The 22,134-nt window shown below is 41.4% G+C and overlaps 1 protein-coding gene across 1 annotated transcript in view; it reads right to left on the reverse strand.

Moving 5' to 3' along the window:
• Positions 1-7,966: 7,966 nt before the first annotated feature.
• LMBR1 (limb development membrane protein 1) overlaps positions 7,967-22,134 on the reverse strand; it is a gene marked incomplete at both ends in the record, with an annotated part of 149,775 nt that continues 135,607 nt past the window's right edge. The window contains 2 exon segments of the mRNA XM_079711811.1: positions 7,967-8,052; positions 11,451-11,612. Of these exon segments, the coding sequence (XP_079567937.1) occupies positions 7,967-8,052; positions 11,451-11,612 (248 nt within the window).

Here is a 22,134-nt window from a genome sequence, read left to right on the forward strand (position 1 = left end):
TTCAAACACTGAAACTTGAGTTAGATCAGGCAAATCAGCAGAAACACTGTAATGGTCCAATATCATTGCACAACCCCCCACCTTTTCTGGCTGAGCTGTGAGGCTTGTGGGACCTCAGATCCCTGACCAGGGATTGAACCCAGGCCTCGGGAGGGAAAGCGCTGTGTCCTAACCACTGGACCGCCAGGGAATTCCTCACTGCCTTTTGTAGACAGAGACTTGGCTTCTATTTCAAAGACAAAGCCTCATAAGGAAACTAATTAATTTAATGTTTGATACATCTAGACTTCCGAGCTTAACCAAATAAACATAATGAGGATGTGGAGACTCAAAAATGCTTTCTTGTTTGTTACAAGTTTTTACCATAGCCTGTACGATTCCAAAATCCTCATCATAATTTAAGAAATGATGATTTTAGGCAACTCCAGTAGATGAAAAATTTCCATGAGGATAAGTGAGGACTCACTTAGAAAAGCCCCATATGGACCAGATAAATGCTGAATGGGCTTTACGGAGCTGGTCCCAGTTGTTCCTATACAGCCCCCACTAGCAAAAATTTTAAAGTCTTATTTTAGTCCTTTATAGGATCTGCTACAACTAATTGTGACATTATCTTAAAAGTGCCAAGCGACTATAAGAGAACATTTAAATAAATTATTTAAAATAACAGCTAATACTTATCAAGTACCTAACGTTTCAGGCCCTTTGTCAGTGGCTGTGGCATGTCGGCCACAGCCTGGTGCACATGTAACACATACATAGATACACAGATACACATGTACAGATACACATGCACAGATACACATACACAGATACAGATACACATGCACTGATACACATACAGATACACAGATACACATGCACTGATAACACATGCACAGATACACACATACACACATACACATGCACTGATACACGTGCACGATACACATACACTGATACACATGCACAGATACACATGAAGATACACATGCGCAGATACACATGCACTGATACACATACACAGATATACGTACAGATATAGATACACATGCACTGATATGCATGCACAGATACACATGCACAGATACACATACACTGATACACATACACAGATACACATACACAGATAACACATACATAGATGCACATACACAGATACACATACATAGATACAGAAGCCACCTGGCGTGTTCCACTACATGGTACACAGGGTGTGATTCCCCCCCCTTTCAGACTGGTAGATAACTATGGCTACTGTTTCCTCGTGCTTTTTCACAACTGCAGGTCCTGCCCCTTTTACCTGTTGGGGAAAGGAATGCAGAAATCATGAGGAAACCGAAGCTCTGGTCAGCCCACACTGGGGCTCAAGGCCACCAGTTCCAGGCCTGTGCTCGCTGAGAACCAGTGGCTCACAGTGGCTCTGCCTAAACCCCTCCCAAATGCAGAGCTCGCTGGACCACGGGAAACCTGCAGGGCTGCGACCTGTGACACGTGGAGCAGAACCATCATCTTTAAAAAACTTTTCCCGAAGTTTTTCTTCCTTCCAAGGCAATCAAGCCGCATTCTTAAAGCCCAAATATCTCACACGTGTTCTCTACCTGGTTCAGTGTCCTCACCAAGCACCATGAAGACAGGTAACAATTTTAAACAAGTCCCTTTGTTCGGTCTCAGAGGCTCTGATCTTAGATAGGGCTCTGTCAACTAGTCTCAGGGCCTCCTGTGTGAAAACAGGTGCCTTCTTTCCATCGGCTGTAACTGGTAAGTAAAGTCTATCTGAGAAGCAATGTTTATAAAGTGGTTAAGGGTAAGGACTCAGGAGCCAGCTGGCCCGGGATTCAAATCCTGTGTCCTGGGGGTCCCTGGGCAGGTTACTTAACCTCTCTGTGCTTTAGGTTCCTCATCTGCAAAGTGGGAATATTAACAGTGCCTACTTTACAGGATTGTCAGGAGGATTAAATAAGCTACATATTTAAATAAACATGCATATACACACACATATAAAATGCTTAGAACAATACCTGGCACAGGAAAGCACTATTTAAGTGGCTACTGCTATTATTATTGCTGTTATTACCAATTTAAAGCAGTTAAGTCCCTTTTGCAAGCTATATACATAAAATTGGTCTCATTTTAGAACCACATCTTAGATATCTACTTATGTTATCTGCATTATTAAATGTTTAGCTGCATAACTGAGAAAGAATTAAGTCTGCTTGAGTTTCTAAGGCCTAGAAATATGGACCCTGGGACTATGCCACACTTCTGCAACTCCCCATCAGCACTAAGACAAGTGGACAGACGATGTTCAAACACTTGACTCAATATCCTGGCGTTGGAAAATTTTTTTTTCCTTTTTTTTTTTTTTTTTTTGCGGTATGCGGGCCTCTCACTGTTGTGGCCTCTCCCGTTGCGGAGCACAGGCTCCAGACGCACAAGCTCAGCGGCCATGGCTCACGGGCCCAGCCGCTCCGCGGCATGTGGGATCTTCCCGGACCGGGGCACGAACCCGCATCCCCTGCGTCGGCAGGCGGACTCTCAACCACTGCGCCACCAGGGAAGCCCCGTTGGAAAATTCTGAACCACCCGACTGGAGTCACTAAGAAATCAAAACCCCCAAACCAGGAAGAGGTGAGACTCAGTGATACTGACCTGCGTTGACAGCTCTTGAACTCCCTAGTTGTGTGACCTCAGCAAACCTTACCCTTCGTGTGTTTCGGCCCCTTCTCTGTAAAATGGAGGCGTGTATTTCCCCATTTCCCAGGTCTCCGGGCTGCTGAGAGGGAGAACAACGCACCCGCCTCCTCCCTTCCCCCACGCCCCCTTCACCTCCTTGACTTCGAGGTCTGATGAGATGCCACAGTGAGGACTAAAAAGAGAAAAGAAGTGAATCACTGCTGAGACTAAAGTAAAGAGAGGATGAGAGAGAGTGAAGGTGATACGAAACTCTCTGAACAGGCACAGGCTGGGGAGAGACAGGGGCTAGCATTGGCAATAAATACCTCTGCCACTCCATCCTCAAGCCCACTGTTAAGCCGACAGAGAAAAACTGTAGAAGATTTCAAGAGGGCTGTGAAAGGAAGGCTGCAGAATCAATATACTACAGCTCCAGAAGTGTCCCAAATCCTCGATCCTCAGTGTCACTGTTTGTAAGCAGTACATTCTTTTAATAATAGCTTTTCAAAGGAAAAGACATTACATCCTTCACATAGTATTCGTAGAAACTGGTAAAACTTTCTTCCTCAGATTCACAGCCCACATTTGAATCTCAGCCTCCTCACATTGAGACACTGAAGATCCTTTTGTTTCTCTCTGGTCCTCAGAAAACATGCACAGCAGCTGCTGCTGCCCTGCTTTCTGTAATCCATGCTTGTGAGAACCTGACTTCTTCACACCTTTAGAAGAGCACAACACCAAAGTCATATCCAGAATGACTGGGTTTTGTGTGAATTTCTTGTTTGATTACATTTGAACTTGAAAAAACTTTTTCCTAATTGAATTGCAAAGAATTGGAAGTTAAATAACTTATCTTGAAAACTAGCTCCCAGCACTACTGCTTTAAGACATATGGATCAATCACTTAGTTCTGAAATTTTATAATCCACTTTTTAGAGTTTGAGCAATTTCTACTGATTTTAATTACATTCTTTTCAGTGGAACAAGTAATTTGCATATGCAATACTTTTGTTTCAGTGGTATTTGCAATAATGAATTTTACCTGAACAATATTCAAAAGCCAAAAAAATGCTTTGTATTCTTTCAGCCAGGAAATGACTTGGTGGTTTGTGTCAAGTATTTAAAAAAAAAATACCAACAAAACAGAATAGAAAAAGCCAGCATGCATCACACACAGTAAAAGTAGGTACTGTTTTGTTAAATTTCTGTTTGTATGTATAGTGTGTGAGTTACAATGTAAACTGGATTTCTTACTCTGGTCAGAAGTCTGAAAGCCACTGCCGTAGAGGCTTCTGTTTGTCAGTGAATGAACCACATGCTAAAGGCATTTGCCCTCCAAGCACTCTGGATTAAGCTGCTCACACCACAATCAGGTATATGGCTCAGTCCTTCAATAGAAGAAATTAGAGAAATCAAATCTAAATAAGTCAAAGAAATAACATACATGATTTCAATTATTTTTTTTTTTTTTTTTTTTTTTGTGGTACGCGGGCCTCTCACTGTTGTGGCCTCTCCCATTGCGGAGCACAGGCTCTGGACGCGCAGGCTCAGCGGCCATGGCTCACGGGCCCAGCCGCTCCGCGGCATGTGGGATCCTCCCAGACCGGGGCACGAACCCGCTTCCCCTGCATCGGCAGGCGGACTCTCAACCACTGCGCCACCAGGGAAGCCCGATTTCAATTATTGATGCTACATTTTAGGTTGCAAGAAACTGATCTATCAAAAACTCCCCAACAAAAAGGAGAGAAAATATCCACTCCTTCCTCAATTCAACATTCTATCAGAATAGTTATTGCCCTTTATAAAACTGAAATGAAAATAACCTATATATGCCCTTAAGTTTTAGCCATGATGGCATTTAAGATTAAAAAATAAAAACCACATTTGAGTACTTGTAAACCAAAATATGAAATCACTTTTTGTAAAATTTTAATTTGAGACATTTTAAAAGTCACACTAGGGCTTCCCTGGTGGCGCAGTGGTTGAGAGTCTGCCTGCCGATGCAGGGACACGGGTTCTTGCCCCGGTCCGGGAAGATCCCACATGCCGCGGAGTAGCTGGGCCCGTGAGCCATGGCCGCTGAGCCTGTGCGTCCGGAGCCTGTGCTCCACAACGGGAGAGGCCACAACAGTGAGAGGCCCGCATACCGCAAAAAAAAAAAAAAAAAAAAAAAAAGTCACACTAAACGTATCTCATAGAAACAAGACTGATAACCTGTAAACAAAACACTGTGTAAACAAAAATAATTTGCCAGTGCATCCAAACATTATTTTTAAAGTAACATACCAATTTTTTAAAAATTTAAAAAGTCAGTACTGCATGTATCCTCATACTTTAAAAAATTTATTTTAAGAACTCTGCCTTTAAACACTAAATACTGTGCTAACAACATAGAAAGCCACCTAGGGCTTTCACACGATGTAAGCCTGTGTTGCTGGCAAATAAGGCGGTTACAGAGGCCACAGGGAGGCCGACTGCTCCAGAAAACCAGGCAGAAGCCGGTGTCCTGAAGGTCAGGTATATAGGCACCTTTGACGCATCTGAGACTGAGAACCACCAGGAAGGTTTCATTCTCATCCACTGTCAACCCCTCAGCGTGGCACTGAAGGTGCTAACCTGTGTGTGTGTGTGTGTGTGTGTGTGTGTGTGTGTGTAATTTTCACATAAAGTCTCATATTTACAGCAGGTCTATTTTTACATAGAATGTATATAAAGCTAAACAAATTTTAAACCTAAGAAATATCTTGGAAAATCAGTAAAAATCATTACTAACATTATAATCTGTAAAATTTATAACTTCAAAATAATTTATTTACATACTGTAGAACCAACGAATAATAAGAATTGGCCTAGTCTCCTCAAGAAACTTTGTGACTGCAGTGCCTAATGCCCTTTTAAAATAGATCCTAGTGGTGAGAAAAAATAAAAGGAGCATTTGATTTAACGCAGTCAGTGATGTACCCCATCCACTTAGAAGGAAGGCAGTTTCAGGCCTGTCCGACTGCCGGCACCGGGACCTCAGACCTGAGGCCTCGTGCCCTCCCTTCACTGCACTCACAACTGCAGTAACAGGAAGCTCACGGGTGCCTGTCTGTCCTTACCAGTCCTCCAGTGCTCGGCCTCAGTGTGCTGCACCCACTTCTGCCACAGGTGCATATGCCAGCCTCCAGTGCGCATCCAAGAGAAGCACCTGCATTTAGAGTAAGTGTCTCACTCAGGAGGAAGATTGTGCTTGTGACCAGGAATACACCAGGTGTTTCTAGAGCCTCAAGTGGTTGTCATTACGTGCAGACCGAGGATGTGACAACCTGTATTTGCTTCCACAGAAGGCATCTTGCACCCAAGGTTCAAAACCGTCCCTCTATTCCACACGGCAGTGAAGAAGCATCCACTACGAGCTTCAGGAATTTATAATACATTTCACTCCTTACTAATCCAAACCTGGCTTAAGTCCTCTGATGGAAAGAAACTTTCAAATGAACAAAGAGTTGATATAGACATTGAAAAGTTTAATATTTTACTCAAAAATTTTCAGACATCTTACAAATACCCAGAAGCTCTTCCTCTGGATGTCTGCCCTGAAATTAGTGTAAGTTAAAAGTGATAATTGTTTTATTTAAAGGAATTCCTTTCTCTTCTCCCCTTGACCTGGTCTGCTCAAAGCAAGCAAGTTTCAGTAAAAATCAAAACTTGCAATTAACACTTAAATAGGTATAATTACCAGTAAAATTAGAAAGCAGCCAATTTTTATTCATTTTCTCAGTATGTGGATCTTATGCTGAGAAATTCACCCGTACTAGACTGGTGGTATTTACTGAGTGTTGTTTAGAATCACAAAATGTTCTTTTATTTTAAAACTAAGCTGCATTTTAACAAGAAGAGAAGCTCAGAAGGAAATGCAGAGGTATAAATAAAGGAGAAGTATACACAATGGAGCTTTGGGTTACTTTCTCTTATTATATTGGATCTAAGTGGAAATTTTTGATGTCAAAATATATATAGCCTGTTTTTCATAAATTTCTCCCCAAAAAACCTTTAAATTCAACAATTTGAGAAAACTGTTCTTTTACTTTTGTCTGAACACAATCTGTTGCCATACACACAGCGCATATGAACATATGTGTTTATAGAGGCTGCATGGTATGAACTGTGTGCAAGTGGACCCATCTGCTATTTTTGCAGAGGCACAATTTCTGGTACTCGAACCTAGTGGATGGTAACACGGAGTATAATGTTATAGCTTTTATTCAATGGACTTAAAGTCAAGAACCCATCCCAAGAATTATTTACAATTTAATAACTGAATGATCATCAGACCACGATACACTGCAAAACTTTTCTTACATCATGAATGCTGATGCTGTGTGTTCTGGGTGTAAAATGGTAACGTTCCTAAGTCTGATGTTTAAACTGGCATGTACAGAAGTGATCAAAGCCTGAAGACTGTGGCGACAGAAGGGGTGTCTACCACAGAGCATTTATAGTTCATAATGGACACAGGGAATTAAGGGATTTCTGAAAAAAATGTTTAAAAAAAACTGAGTGTACGTATAGCCTATAAGGCAAAATCTAAGTTACAAGTGTATTCAACACTGGCAACTATGTTATGAGAGGTAATATTGAATTATATACACATAAACTGTCAGAGAACTATGATTACATTATACTTCCTACCATAGCTTATTCCACTGGACAGTAGGAGGTATTCCTGTGGCATTCTACCAAGGCTCAAGTTTTAAAAGAATTTTGTATTTTTCCCTTGACTCAAAGTCCAATCAATATCATTCTGTAACATAAATCAGAACTATGCTTTTGTTTTTTCTTTAAGGAAGTGAAAAATATAATTTGCAACCATTTACAGTTCCAATGTACCCACTGCAATATCATCTATAAACTTTCATTTTTTGCAGAAATTTCACATCTAAGTACCAAGGATGCCCTTTCATGTAGGGCATGAATGGAATTCATTTTGAATGGAATATATAACAAGATTTAAGTGAATCCTTAGAAAGCCCCAAAGTTGGCCTTTTCTAACACTCTCATATGGGCGCATAACTGATGCAAGCAAACATGGCCCCAGAAGGCGCGCCGCCCTGAGGAGGCTGCACTTGGCTGGGAACTACAATGGCCACCCCAAAGGTAAATAAAAATAAGAAGACCTGCAACAGCCAAGCTCTTAGATTATGAAAACAACACTGACAGGCCCAGGCCGTAAACGTGGACCACAGTCAGCAGGAAACATCCCTGACTGATGGGAATGTCACGAGTTTGGGGTGCTCAGGCTCTTGATTGCAGAGCAGTGCTGTGGGTCTCACAGTGCTTTCTGATGCCCATTTGCAGAAGGCTTTGCGGTTTCTGAATCCCTTGAAGTATCTGATAAGTGAAGTTTATGAAGCCCTGCAGGAAAATGAAGAAAATGTAAGAAGTAATGCATTGTTGAGAGGTCGGGCAGAGTGTGCCGTGCTCCTGAGGGAACTGTGCCCCTCTGGCTACACTCCCTGCAGGATGAAAGGGCCCTTCTCCCCACGGGCAGCGCCCGGGCCTGAGCTGAAGACAGCTGCCCAGGAGGCAGTCAGGCCTCCCCTAGTTCAGGGCAGCCTGGGAGTCCTTCCTTCATCCAACATCCCACGGGGCCGGCTGAGGCTTCCGGTGAGATGCAGCGGCCACTGCCCTCGCACAGCTCCTGCCCCTGCCCCGCCCTCGACCTTGGTCCCAAGAGCAACTGCTAATAAACCTCCTCCTGCAAGCTTATCCCCACACCCTAGTGCCCTTCCCAGGGAACAACCTGAAACGAGGATGATCCCATTTTTGTTTTAAAAGACACCCATACATACACACTCACAGGAAAATGCAGGGAAAGACACACCAAAACATAAAGCATGCAAGTAAAAAGAAAAGCAACGGAAGACACTACCAAGAAGAAAGAAGTGGCAACAGAACAAACTGACCATAAAGAAGATTTCACTACTCAAAGATATTTCACAGAGTAAAAGATTATTACTATCTTTTAAGTTACATTACTTTCCCTCTGTATCATACAGCAATTATTTACATAGTATACCTGACACACAGAACAATACTGTGCCCTCACAGGCAGAAAAGTGAGAAGAAATTTTAAGAGTTTAAGTGGCATTAAAGCTCTGAGCACTTATTTTTTTTTTTTTTTTTGCGGTATGCGGGCCCCTCACTGCTGTGGCCTCTACCGTTGCAGAGCACAGGCTCCGGACGCACAGGCTCAGCGGCCATGGCTCACAGGCCCAGCCGCTCCACGGCATGTGGGATCTTCCCGGACCAGGGCACGAACCCATGTCCCCTGCATCGGCAGGCGGACTCTCAACCACTGCGCCACCAGGGAAGCCCTAAAGCTCTGAGCACTTTAACAAAATGAAGCATAAAGACAATCAAGAACACATAAGCAACACATCCATAGAAAAGATTTTGAGGAAACAATTTTTATGAGGCTCAGATATTTGTAAGAATATACCTGGATAAGATGATTTTTCCCCTAAAATTTCAGATGGTTGTCTACCTGACTGGTAAGCAATTTTATATCCCTCGCAAGCCAACATAGCACTCCAAATTTTTAAATTTCTATCACTGCATATCTTAATGAAAGAAAAGGTAAAATTGAGCCTGTCTATGATGCATGACTGGGAAAGGAAAAATAAATCAATCCAACACACACAAAAAAACAGTTCTTGTCTCAGGAACGGCCAAGCCACTGAGTGACAGAAGGCACCTACAACTGCTGGACGTGAGAAAGCGTGTTAACACAGGCCGGCTACAGAAGGAAGAGGGCAAAGAGAGCAGCGACCAAGTGATCAATGCCCTCACTGGAACAGCACCCCTTTAGGATCGATTATTTCAATGAGTTACTTCTAAAACCTGGGTGTAGCACAGGTTATGCATTCAGGAAAACTACAATGTCTCTCTTTCGCAAAAACAATCACCTCCACCACCATCATGGTAGCTACATTCTGAGTGTCTGCTATGTGCCAGGTACTCTATGAGATAGATGTTATGATTCTCAACGCACAGCAGCAGAGGGAAAAATCCCTCCCACCCCACCTCCCACACACACACAAAAGAAGAAGAAAAAGAAAAAAGAAAGGATATAGTTAAATTTTATATTTTATAATCAAATTATGATTCCCAGTGAAATCATATTTAAGATCTCAGATCATTCACACATGACATACACTTAATGAGGATCTTTTTCTAGGCATAAGGCATTGCCTCCTTAGAGCCTTCCAAAGAGTAACAGAAAACATTAGGGAAAAAAAACTGTATCTATTAGATGTTTTACACAACTCTTGATGATTTCACTGCCTCTTATGGCCAAAGAGCCAACACAACATTTACAACCTTTACCTTAGGTTAAATTACATTTTACTGCTTTAATAAAGACTTCCTTAGCAAGATGGTATCCAGAATACCCAACTCAAACGCTAAATTTACTGCAATTTATTCATAACCATCTCATTTTCGTGAATGGTAAGTAGGAATTTATCTGAGATTATGGCTAACTAATACTGCTGATGCTACAACAGGCTTAAAAATGAAATTTTAACTCTAAAAATTTGGCTGAGAGGACTGTTTGATTCTGACTTCATCTTTAGATTTTAATCTGACCAGCATTAAGGAACCTAGGCATTAAAATCCATAAATTATATGGTGCTTCAGCTGAAATGAGATGTAACTTTCCCTTTCGGGCCAATATCTCATCAGCCACCCCCTCTCACGATAAATTTGCAGTAAAACAGACATGTATAGATAATCTGAAATCCTTTTTCCTTCCTAAAGGTCATCCTTTCAAGCATCAGGGCTGGAAAGGCTTGGTGCTTTGCAAAGCTTTATTGTTGTTCATAAGGTTTAAAGTAACTGAAAACAGAATCTTAACGAATCAATCATTATGTTGCCTTTTGCAATAGCTAAAAGCCACAAAGGAATACGGAGTATAAGCATTCAAATGATGTCAATTCAGGTAAATGAGCTAATGTCAGGACTTTCTACAATAAATCAGTACCTTTCCCTTCTTTTATAAAATTACACACCCTAAACCCAAGAGGGTTTATACAGCAAGACAGTTTATATTGTCCTGGTATTCCTAAAATACAAAGCCTGAAATACGTTTAGTACTAATGTTGAAGCAGGCATGAAAAATACATTCATAGGTTACATTTGTACCCTTTATAGCTTAACCAAACCTATGAGTTTTTACTACTGTCACAGTGCATATGACTCGTAGAATACATAATGAATGCCCTCCCTCTTATTAATGCCAAGAACACTAATATTTTTATTCTGAGTTATTATTTGACTAACTGAAGAGAATTATAATTGTGGGTCAGCCTGATACCTATAAAATCCAATCCTCAAAAAAACCTTTAACTAAAAAATAGTAAGAGGTATCAATACCAAAATATAAGCCTTTAGCACATCATCTTCCTCAGCTCATCACACCTACCCTCATCATCATAATCAAAGAGCTAATGTTTACTGAGCTCCTACCATGTGCTAGGATTATGCTTAGGCCCTTAAAAGAACTATTTCAGTTAATATTCACAACAGTCCTAAAAGAAGAAGATATTATCACCATTTTACAGATGAGAAAGATGAGACTTAATGAAGTGATTTTATACAAGAGCATAACCAGTAAGTAGTGGGTCAGGAATGTGACCTCTAAGGATTTACACATTTGGAAAAATGAATAGGTGAAGACTTAAAATTAGCTGAAATGTCAAAATTATTAATAAGTAGAAAAAGAGAAAAATACCCATAAACCTCAGAATTACCTAGGGCCTTGAAAAGTTCTTCTCGTACAGCAGAGGTGAATTTTCTGACCAGACACAATGTTGTCATAATAGCAAAAAGCAAATTGTAGGATAACACAATATAGAAATTTCCCAGCCAATTAAACCTTCCAAAGTCTCCAAGTAGATCAAATCTAGTGATTCCTGTTAAAAATAAATAAAATAGCCCTTAATAAAATCAGGTACAATAAATTTATATATACATAACAAGATAAAGTACAAATCAGATGGATCAAATTCCATGGACTTTCTCATTTCTGTTAGTGGGATCCTAGGTAAAACGCACGGCTGTTACCTGGTGGGAAAACCCCAGTCAACCCTAAGCGACTCTGCCCACATATCGCAGCCTCTTGGAAGCCATAAGCAATGGCGTTGACATGAGTCACTTGCTCAGAAGTTTCGCCTACATCGACAAGAAACCCACCGTGCCACTCGTGTGGGGCGGGTGGGTGCAGCCTGCTCCCCTGCACTAGGAAACTAGGGCTGTGATGGAAGAGACACCTGACAAACCCTCTCACCTCCCCCACCCTTGTTCCCTCTTCATGCAGGTTCCTGTTCACATGTCACCTCTTCCGAGAGGCCACCTGATTCCCCTTCCCCAGACAGCAGACCTGCCAAGGCCCTCCACCCTGATTATGTTTCTTCACAGCACACACTGCCCGAAATGTTTCTTTTCCTTTGTGGTTTGTTTTTTTTTTTTTGCGGTACGCGGGCCTCTCACTGTTGTGGCCTCTCCCATTGTGGAGCACAGGCTCCGGACACGCAGGCTCAGCAGCCATGGCTCACGGGCCCAGCCGCTTCGCGGCATGTGGGATCTTCCCGGACCGGGGCACGAACCCATGTCCCCTGCATTGGCAGGCGGACTCTCAACCACTGAGCCACCAGGGAAGCCCTCCTTTGTGGTTTATTTATTGCCTACTTTCGCCACTAGAATGTAAGTTCTATAAGAACAGGGACTGTGTCATTTTCATTCCTATAATTCCAATGCCCAGAGCAATGCCTCGCACATACTTAAAACTTATTACATAACGAATAAACAAATAGATTCCTTTCCAAGGGAAAAAACACACACACACATTATTCATCTGAGTTGGATGCTACAGGCTTGTGCAGGGAAATGGCCAACGCTGGAAATACAGTGTAATTATGTTGTATAGGTTGGAAATGCAGTGCAGTTGTATCATATATGCATTGAAGTTACTTAAATTCACCTATACACATTTAAAAAACAAGTCTTCTTATTGAAAAAAAAATCTGAATAGTCATTCTATTCAGTGAGCTCGTGTCCTAGGCCCAACACTTACTGGAAAGAATATGTGAATGGTAGGGTTTTTCTGACTACTGGTAAATGAATAAGTAAATAAGTAAAACAGCATTCAAGTGGTCAGTCAACTGAGAGATGATGGGATTGTTGACACTCTTTAAGGAAGAAACTGAAGAGCTACTCGGGGCCATATAAAATTTTAACCACAAAGGACTGTATAGACAAAATCATATCCCTTTAATTTTATGGGTGATCTAAGAATTTCAAGAATAACTTTGACTAAACTCAATTTCACCTTATCAGCTGACTTTTAAACTTAACTCACATCCCCACTCAATGCAATCCCATCACCTATTATACAGACAGACTCCACAAAAGCAGCTTATGGAGACAACAGAAAAACAGCAGGTTTCAAATAGCAGCTCTTTCGTAACCACATCTATCCAGGGCCAATGTATTTGAATTTGAGAGACATTAAACTATCATAATATTTTAAAGAAGTATAAAGTTAGTGAAAACATACAATAAAATATCTTTTAAAAGAAGGTAAAAGGGACCCAGACCCTAGTAGAGTATGCAGCATAGGTCAAACCATGAGATCATGGCAACAATTCTGGCAGCAGTTTATCAGACTAAAGACTTAATAAGACTTCAATCTATTAAAAAGAATATGGGACCTCCCTGGTGGCACAGTGGTTAAGAATATGCCTGCCAATGCAGGGGACATGGGTTCAAGCCCTGGTCCGGGAAGATGCCACATGCCGCGGAGCAACTAAGTCCGTGCGCCACAACTACTGAGCCTGCGCTCTAGAGCCTGCGAGCCACAACTACTAAAGCCCGTGCACCTAGAGTCTGTGCTCCACAACAAGAGAAGCCACCGTAGTGAGAAGCCCGCGCACTGCAACAGAGTAGCCCCCGCTCGCCGCAACTAGAGAAAGCCCGCGCGCAGCAACGAAGACCCAATGCAGTCAAAAATTAATTAAAAAGCAAAAAGAATATGTTATCTAATCATATATATTATTTTTCAAATGAAGTACCACTTATTTTTTTATTTATTTTTTTACATCTTTATTGGAGTACAATTGTTTTACAATGGTGTGTTAGTTTCTGCTTTATAACAAAGTGAATCAGTTAGTACCACTTACTTTAAACTAGGCAGTTATATGTAAACAAGGTACAGTCCTCCCAAAATGAACTTCAGTGGTTTCATGGCCCAGGGATCCCAGATAAACATATTTGATTTTATGCATTTTTAAAAATACATTTATTTATTTTATTTATTTATTTTTGTCTGCAGTGGGTCTTCATTGCTGAGCGCGGGCTTTCTCTAGTTTCAGCAAGCAGGGGCTACTCTTCGTTGAGGTGCCCGCAGGCTTCTCATTGCGCTGGCTTCTCTTGTTGTGGAGCATGGGCTCTAGGCACACGGGCTTCAGTAGTTGTGGATCGTGGGCTCTAGAGCACAGGCTTAGTAGTTGTGGTACGTGGGATTAGTTGCACCACGACATGCAGGATCTTCCCGAACCAGGGCTCCAACCCATGTCCCCTGCATTGGCAGGTGGATTCTTAACCACTGAGCCACCAGGGAAGCCCAGCATATTTGATCTTTAGGGCCAAAGACTCCCGAGAATCTGGTGAGAGCCACGGAATTTTTCACAAGAAAAACACACATATGAGGGGGCACGCGTGCACGCACACATACACACATTGTGCATATCATGAAGCTCATATTTATGGAGGAACTGACAAATAACAGAATAAAAACCCTCACCCAGATGCACTATAAGAGTCTTATCCGGTCTCAAAAATTTTTGATCATACACCACCAAAAGCAAAAATAAAATTAGAGTACATATACCCATTATATGTGTATTTTAATTATTTATAAACTATTGATATATATGTACTACTCACTGACATATACATTATTTTACACAAAAACTTTAAAAATTATAACAATAAAAATAAATACAAGTTCTAATAGTTTCTTCACACAGCCCAATGACTTACTTTGTGAATGGACGGGAAACAAACTCCACTTTGGAAACCACTGTCGTATGCTAAATAGCAATTTGGCACCGCCCAGAACTTGGCCTGTGTCGTGCTGGGACAGCACCACTGCATGAGAGTGAAGTCGGGGGCAGAAAGCATTTGCAGAGTGAGAATGGAAGGTATGTTATGAACAACAGAAAAATACTTTCACTAGAACTTCTTAGTGGACTCAACTTGGTATCTTGAGAATCAGGGTCAAGACCCAGTGAGAAACAGCAGGTGAAGAGCAATCTCTCTCATTAGATGTTCTGGTCCCCAGATACCTCAGGTTGGCCTCACAGACAGAAATCCAGGAGTCTGTTGCTAGAGTACGTGTGAGGCAGCAGACAAAATATTAGAGATTACAGGGACGAGCTCTAAAGACCTTGTTGTTTCAAATTTAATGTTTTAAAAATCTAACTAATATCGACTGACTAAAAGATTACTCTGGTACCACACAGTTCTTCACTTCTGAAAATCTTCTATTAGACAAGAAGCCTTAAATAATCACTTTTCTAAAATGTCTGAGAGGATTGTATCACAGCAATAATTAAACTGTACAATGTACTTTTTATTTTAATTCTTTTCTTCCAGTTTTATTGAGATATAATTTACATACCTCACTATGTAAGTTTAATGTGTGCAGCATAATGATTGGACTCACATACAAAGGAAATGATTATTACAATAAGTTTAGTGAACATTCATCAACTCAAACACATCAAAACTTTAAAAAGTTAAAAAGAACTTTTTCCATGTGATGAGAACTCTCAGGATTTACCCCCTTAACAACCTGCCTCTACAGCACACAGCAGTGTTAACTCTAGGTATCATGTTGCATATCACACCCCTAGTACTCATTTATCTTGTAACTGGAAGTCTGTACCTTTTGACGGCCTTCATCCAGTTCCCCTTCCATCCACCTCCCGTCCCTGCTAACCACAAATCTGATCTTTTTTCCTATGAGTTTGTTTTTGAAGTATGATCGACCTAAAACACTATGTAAGTTCCTGTTACACGACATAGTGATTCAATACTTCTATACATTTCAAAATGATCACGATGTCTAGTTACATAGTTATTGACTATATTCCCCACACTGTACATTTCAGACTGAATTTTGCAACTCTAATCTCCTCACCTATTTCTTTCCTCCCCTTACCGCCCTCCCTCTGGAAACCACCTGCTCTCTGTATCTATAAATCTGTTTCCGTTTTGCTATGTTTGTTCATTTGTTTTGTTTCTTAGATTTCATATTATCAGTGAAATCATACAGTATTTGTCTTTCTCTGTCTGACCTACTTCAGCAAGCGTAATACCCTCTAGGTCTATCCATGTTGTCACAAATGGTTATATTTCGATCTTTTTTATGTTTGAGTAATATTCCAGTGTGTGTGTGTGTGTGTGTGTGTGTGGTGTGTGTGGATATACACACACACCACATCTTTATCCATTCATCTACTGATGGGCACTTTGGTTGCTTCCATATCTTAGCTATTATAAATAATGCTGCAATGAACATAGGGGTGCATATTTTCTAATTAGTGTTTTCATTTTCTTCAGATAAATACCCAGGAGCGGGATTGCAGGATCGAATGGTAACTCTATCTTTAGTTTTTTAAGGAAACTCCCTACTGTTCTCCATAGTGACTGCACCAATTTACATTCCCATCAACAGTGCAGGAGGGTTCCTTTTTCTCCATACCCTCTCTAGCATTTATTATTTGTAGACTTTTTGATGATGGCCATTCTGACCAGTGTGAGGTAATACCTCGTTGTAGTTTTGATTTGCATTTCTCTAATAATTAGCAATGTTGAGCATCTTTTCATGTGTCTTTTGGCCACTTGTATGTCCTCTTTGGAGAAATGTCTACTTAGATCTTCTGCCAATTTTTTGATTGGGTTGTTTGTTTTTTTGATATTGAGCCTTTGTATATTTTGGATATTAACTCCTTATCGGATATATCATTTGCAAATATCTTCTCCCGTTCAGTAGGCAGCCTTATTTTGTTGACAGTTTCTTTCATTGTGCAAGATTTTTAGTTTGATGTAGTCCCAGTTGTTTATTTTTGCTTTTGTTTCCCTTGCCTGAGGAGACAGATCCCAAAAACATATTGCTAAGGCTGATGTCAAAGAGCATACTGCCTAAGGGGCCGGAGGAAGATGGCGGAAGAGTAAGACGCGGAGATCACCTTCCTCCCCACAGATACATCAGAAATTCATCTACACGTGGAACAACTCCAACAGAACACCTACTGAACGCTGACAGAAGACCTCAGACCCCCCAAAAGGCAAGAAACTCCCCACATACCTGGGTAGGTCAAAAGAAAAAAAGAATAAACAGAGACAATAGGATATGGACGGGACCTGCACCAGTGGGAGGGAGCCGTGAAGGAGGGAAGGTTTCTACACACTACAAGCCCCTTCGAGGGCGGAGACTGCAGGTGGCGGAGGGGGAAAGCTTCGGAGTAGCGGAGGAGAGCACAGCAACAGGGGTGTGGAGGGCAAAGCAGAGAGATTTTGGCACAGAGGATCGGTGCCCTCAGGCACACACCAGCCCGAGAGACTTGTCTGCTCGGCCGCCAGGGCGGGCGGGGCTGGGAGCTGAGGCTCGGGTATCAGCGTTCAGTCGGAGCGCAGGGAGAGGTCTGGGGCTGGCGGCAGGAAGAGACCCTGAAGGGGTTAGTGCTAGCCCGGAGGGAGTCCGGGGAAAGGGTCTGGAGCTACCGGAGAGGCAAGAGACTTTTTTCCCTTTTGTTGCCTGGTGCGCGAGGAGAGGGCATTCCCCTCCCTCCCCTCTGCCTGAGTGAGCCAGAGCCCCCGAATCAGCGGCTCCTTTAAACCCGTCCTGCCTGAGCGAAGAACGGACGCCCTCCGGCGACCTATGCGGAGAGGCGGGGCCAGGTCCAAGGCTGGGACCCGGGAGTTGTGAGAGCAGAGACAGGGAAATCTCTCTGTGCAGCCTCCGAGGCAGCGGATTAAAGCTCCACGGTCCATTTGATGTGCCCTGCGTCTGTGGAGTGCATGAATGGACAGCGAATCATCCCAAATTGAGGAAGTGGACCTTGAGGACAAGATTTAAGACTTTCCCCCCCCTTTTTTTTTTCCTCTTTTTACAACGAATTATCTCAAATTAAGGAGGTGGACTTAGCAAGATTTCAGACTTTTCGCCCTTTTCCTCTTTTTACAACGAATTATCCCAAATCGAGGAGGTGGACTTGGAGAGCAAGATTTTTGATTTTTCCCCCTGCTCTCTTTTTGTGAATGTGTATGTGTAATCTTCTGTGTAAGATTCTCTCTGTATAGCTTTGCTTCCACCATATGTCCCAGGGTTCTTTCGGTCCGTGTTTTTTTTCAATAATTACTTTTTAATTTTAATAACGCTACTATATTTCATACTTTATTCTATTTTACTTTACCTGCTCTTTCTTTTTTTCCTCCCTTCCCTTCCTCCCTCCCTCCCTCTGCTCCTCCTTTCCTTCTTTCTTTTTCTTTCCTCCATCCCTCCCTCCCTCCCACCCTTCTTCTTTCCACTTTCTTTTTCTTTCCTTCCTTCCTCCCTCCCTCCCTCCCTCCTGTCTTTCTTTCTTTCTTTCCTTCCTCCCTCCCTCCCTCTCTTCTTCCATTCACTCTTCCTTTTGCTTTCATTCCTCCCTCCCTCCCTCCTTTCTTTCCTTTCTTTCCATCCTTCCTCCCTCCCTCCTTTCTTTCTTCCTTCCTTCCTTCCTTACTTCCCTTCTTCCTTTCTTTCAATCTCTCTTTCTTTCTTCTACTAATTATTTCTTTCTACTTTTTCTCACTGTTATTCTGAGCCGGGTGGATGAAAGGCTCTTGGTGCTGCAGCCAGGAGTTAGTGCTGTGCCTCTGAAGTGGGAGAGCCAACTTCAGGACACGGGTCCACAAGAGACCTCCCAGCTCCACATAATATCAAGCAGCGAAAATCTCCCAGGGATCTCCATCTCAACACCAGCACCCAGCTTCAGTCAACGACCAGCAAGCTACAGTGCTGGTCACCCTATGCCAAGCAACTAGCAAGGCAGGAACACAACCCCACCCATTAGCAGAGAGGATACCTAAAAACATAATAAGGCCACAGGCACCCCAAAACACACCACCAGACGTGGACCTGTCCACCAGAAAGACAAGATCGAGCTTCAACCACCAGAACACAGGCATTAGTCCCCCCCACCAGGAAGCCTACACAACCTACTGAAACAACCTTAGCCACGGGGGACAGACACCAAAAACAACGGGAACTACGAATCTGCAGCCTGCAAAAAGGAGACCCCAAACACAGTAACATAAGCAAAATGAGAAAGCAGAAAAACACACAGCAGGTGAAGGAGCAAGATAAAAACCTACCAGACCTAACAAATGAAGAGGTAATAGGCAGTCTACCTGAAAAAGAATTCAGAATAAGGATAGTAAAGCTGATCCAAGATTCTATTTCACAGATCCAAAATCTTGGAAATAGAATAGACAATATGCAAGAAACAGTTAACAAGGACCTAGAAGAACTAAAGATGAATCAAGCATCGATTAAAAACACAATAAATGAAATGAAAAATACTCTAGATGGGATCAATAGCAGAATAACTGAGGCAGAAGAATGGATAAGTGAGGTGGAAGATAAAATAGTGGAAATAACTGATGCAGAGAAAAATAAAGAAAAAAGAATGAAAAGAACAGAGGACAGTCTCAGAGACCTCTGGGACAACATTAAACGCACCAACATTCGAATTATAGGGGTTCCAGAAGAAGAAGAGAAAAAGAAAGGGACTGAGAAAATATTTGAAGAGATTATAGTTGAAAACTTCCCTAATATGGGAAAGGAAATAGTTAATCAAGTCCAGGAGGCACAGAGAGTCCCATACAGAATAAATCCAAGAAGAAATACGCCAAGACACATATTAATCAAACTGTCAAAAATTAAACACAAAGAAATCATATTAAAAGCAGCAAGGGAAAAACAACAAATAACACACAAGGGAATCCCCATCAGGTTAACAGCTGATCTCTCAGCAGAAACTCTACAAGCCAGAAGGGAGTGGCAGGACATAATGAAAGTGATGAAGGAGAGAAACCTGCAACCAAGATTACTCTACCCAGCAAGGATCTCATTCAGATTTGATGGAGAAATTAAAACCTTTACAGACAAGCAAAAGCTGAGAGAGTTCAGCACCACCAAACCAGCTTTACAACAAATGCTAAAGGAACTTCTCTAGGCAAGAAACACAACAGAAGGACTATACCTACAATAACGAACCCAAAGGCATTAAGGAAATGGCAATAGGAACATACATATCAATAATTACCTTAAATGTAAATGGACTAAATGCTCCCACCAAAAGACACAGAGTGGCTGAATGGATACAAAAACAAGACCCATATATATGCTGTCTACAAGAGACCCACTTCAGACCTAGAGACACATACAGATTGAAAGTAAAGGGATGGAAAAAGATATTCCATGCAAATGGAAATCAAAAGAAAGCTGGAGTAGCAATTCTTATATCAGACAAAATAGACTTTAAAATAAAGACTATTAGAAGAGACAAAGAAGGACACTACATAACGATAAAGGGATCGATCCAAGAAGAAGATATAACAATTGTAAATATTTATGCACCCAACATAGGAGCACCTCAATACATAAGGCAAATACTAACAGCCATAAAAGGGGAAATCGACAGTAACACAATCATAGTAGGGGACTTTAACACCCCACTTTCACCAATGGACAGATCATCCAAAATGAAAATAAATAAGGAAACACAAGCTTTAAATGATACATTAAACAAGATGGACTTAATTGATATTTATAGGACATTCCACCCAAAAACAACAGAATACACATTTTTCTCAAGTGCTCATGGAACATTCTCCAGGATAGATCATATCTTGGGTCACAAATCAAGCCTTGGTAAATTTAAGAAAATTGAAATTGTATCAAGTATCTTTTCTGACCACAATGCTATGAGACTAGACATCAATTACAGGAAAAGATCTGTAAAAAATACAAACACATGGAGGCTAAACAATACACTACTCAATAATGAAGTGATCACTGAAGAAATCAAAGAGGAAATTAAGAAATACTTAGAAACAAATGACAATGGAGACACGACGACCCAAAACCTATGGGACGCAGCAAAAGCAGTTCTAAGGGGGAAGTTTATAGCAATACAATCCCACCTTAAGAAACAGGAAACATTTCGAGTAAACAACCTGACCCTGCACCTAAAGCAATTAGAGAAAGAAGAACAAAAAACCCCCAAAGTTAGCAGAAGGAAAGAAATCATAAAGATCAGATCAGAAATAAATGAAAAAGAAATGAAGGAAACGATAGCAAAGATCAACCAAACTAAAAGCTGGTTCTTTGAGAAGATAAACAAAATTGACAAACCATTAGCCAGACTCATCAAGAAAAGAAGGGAGAAGACTCAAATCAGTAGAATTAGAAATGAAAAAGGAGAAGTAACAACTGACACTGCAGAAATACAAAAGATCATGAGAGATTACTATAAGCAACTCTATGCCAATAAAATGGACAACCTGGAAGAAATGGACAAATTCTTAGAAATGCACAACCTACCAAGACTGACTCAGGAAGAAATAGAAAATATGAATAGACCAATCACAAGCACTGAAATTGAAACTGTGATTAAAAATCTTCCATCAAACAAAAGCCCAGGACCAGATGGCTTCACAGGCGAATTCTATCAAACATTTAGAGAAGAGCTAACACCCATCCTTCTCAAACTCTTCCAAACAATATCAGAGGAAGGAACACTCCCAAACTCATTCTACGAGGCCACCATCACCTTGATACCAAAACCAGGCAAGGATGTCACAAAGAAAGAAAACTACAGGCCAATATCACTGATGAACATAGATGCAAAAATCCTCAACAAAATACTAGCAAACAGAATCCAACAGCACATTAAAAGGATCATACACCATGATCAAGTGGGGTTTATTCCAGGAATGCAAGGATTCTTCAATATACGCAAATCAATCAATGTGATACACCATATTAACAAGTTGAAGGAGAAAAACCATATGATCATCTCAATAGATGCAGAGAAAGCTTTCGACAAAATTCAACACCCATTTATGATAAAAACCCTGCAGAAAGCAGGCATAGAGGGAACTTTCCTCAACATAATAAAGGCCATATATGACAAACCCACAGCCAACATTGTCCTCAATGGTGAAAAACTGAAACCATTTCCACTAAGATCAGGAACAAGACAGGGCTGCCCACTCTCACCACTCTTATTCAACATAGTTTTGGAAGTTTTAGCCACAGCAATCAGAGAAGAAAAGGAAATAAAAGGAATCCAAATTGGAAAAGAAGAAGTAAAGCTGTCA

Source organism: Hyperoodon ampullatus, assembly GCF_949752795.1.
Source record: "Hyperoodon ampullatus genome assembly, chromosome: 9".
NCBI classification, from domain to species: domain Eukaryota; kingdom Metazoa; phylum Chordata; class Mammalia; order Artiodactyla; family Ziphiidae; genus Hyperoodon; species Hyperoodon ampullatus.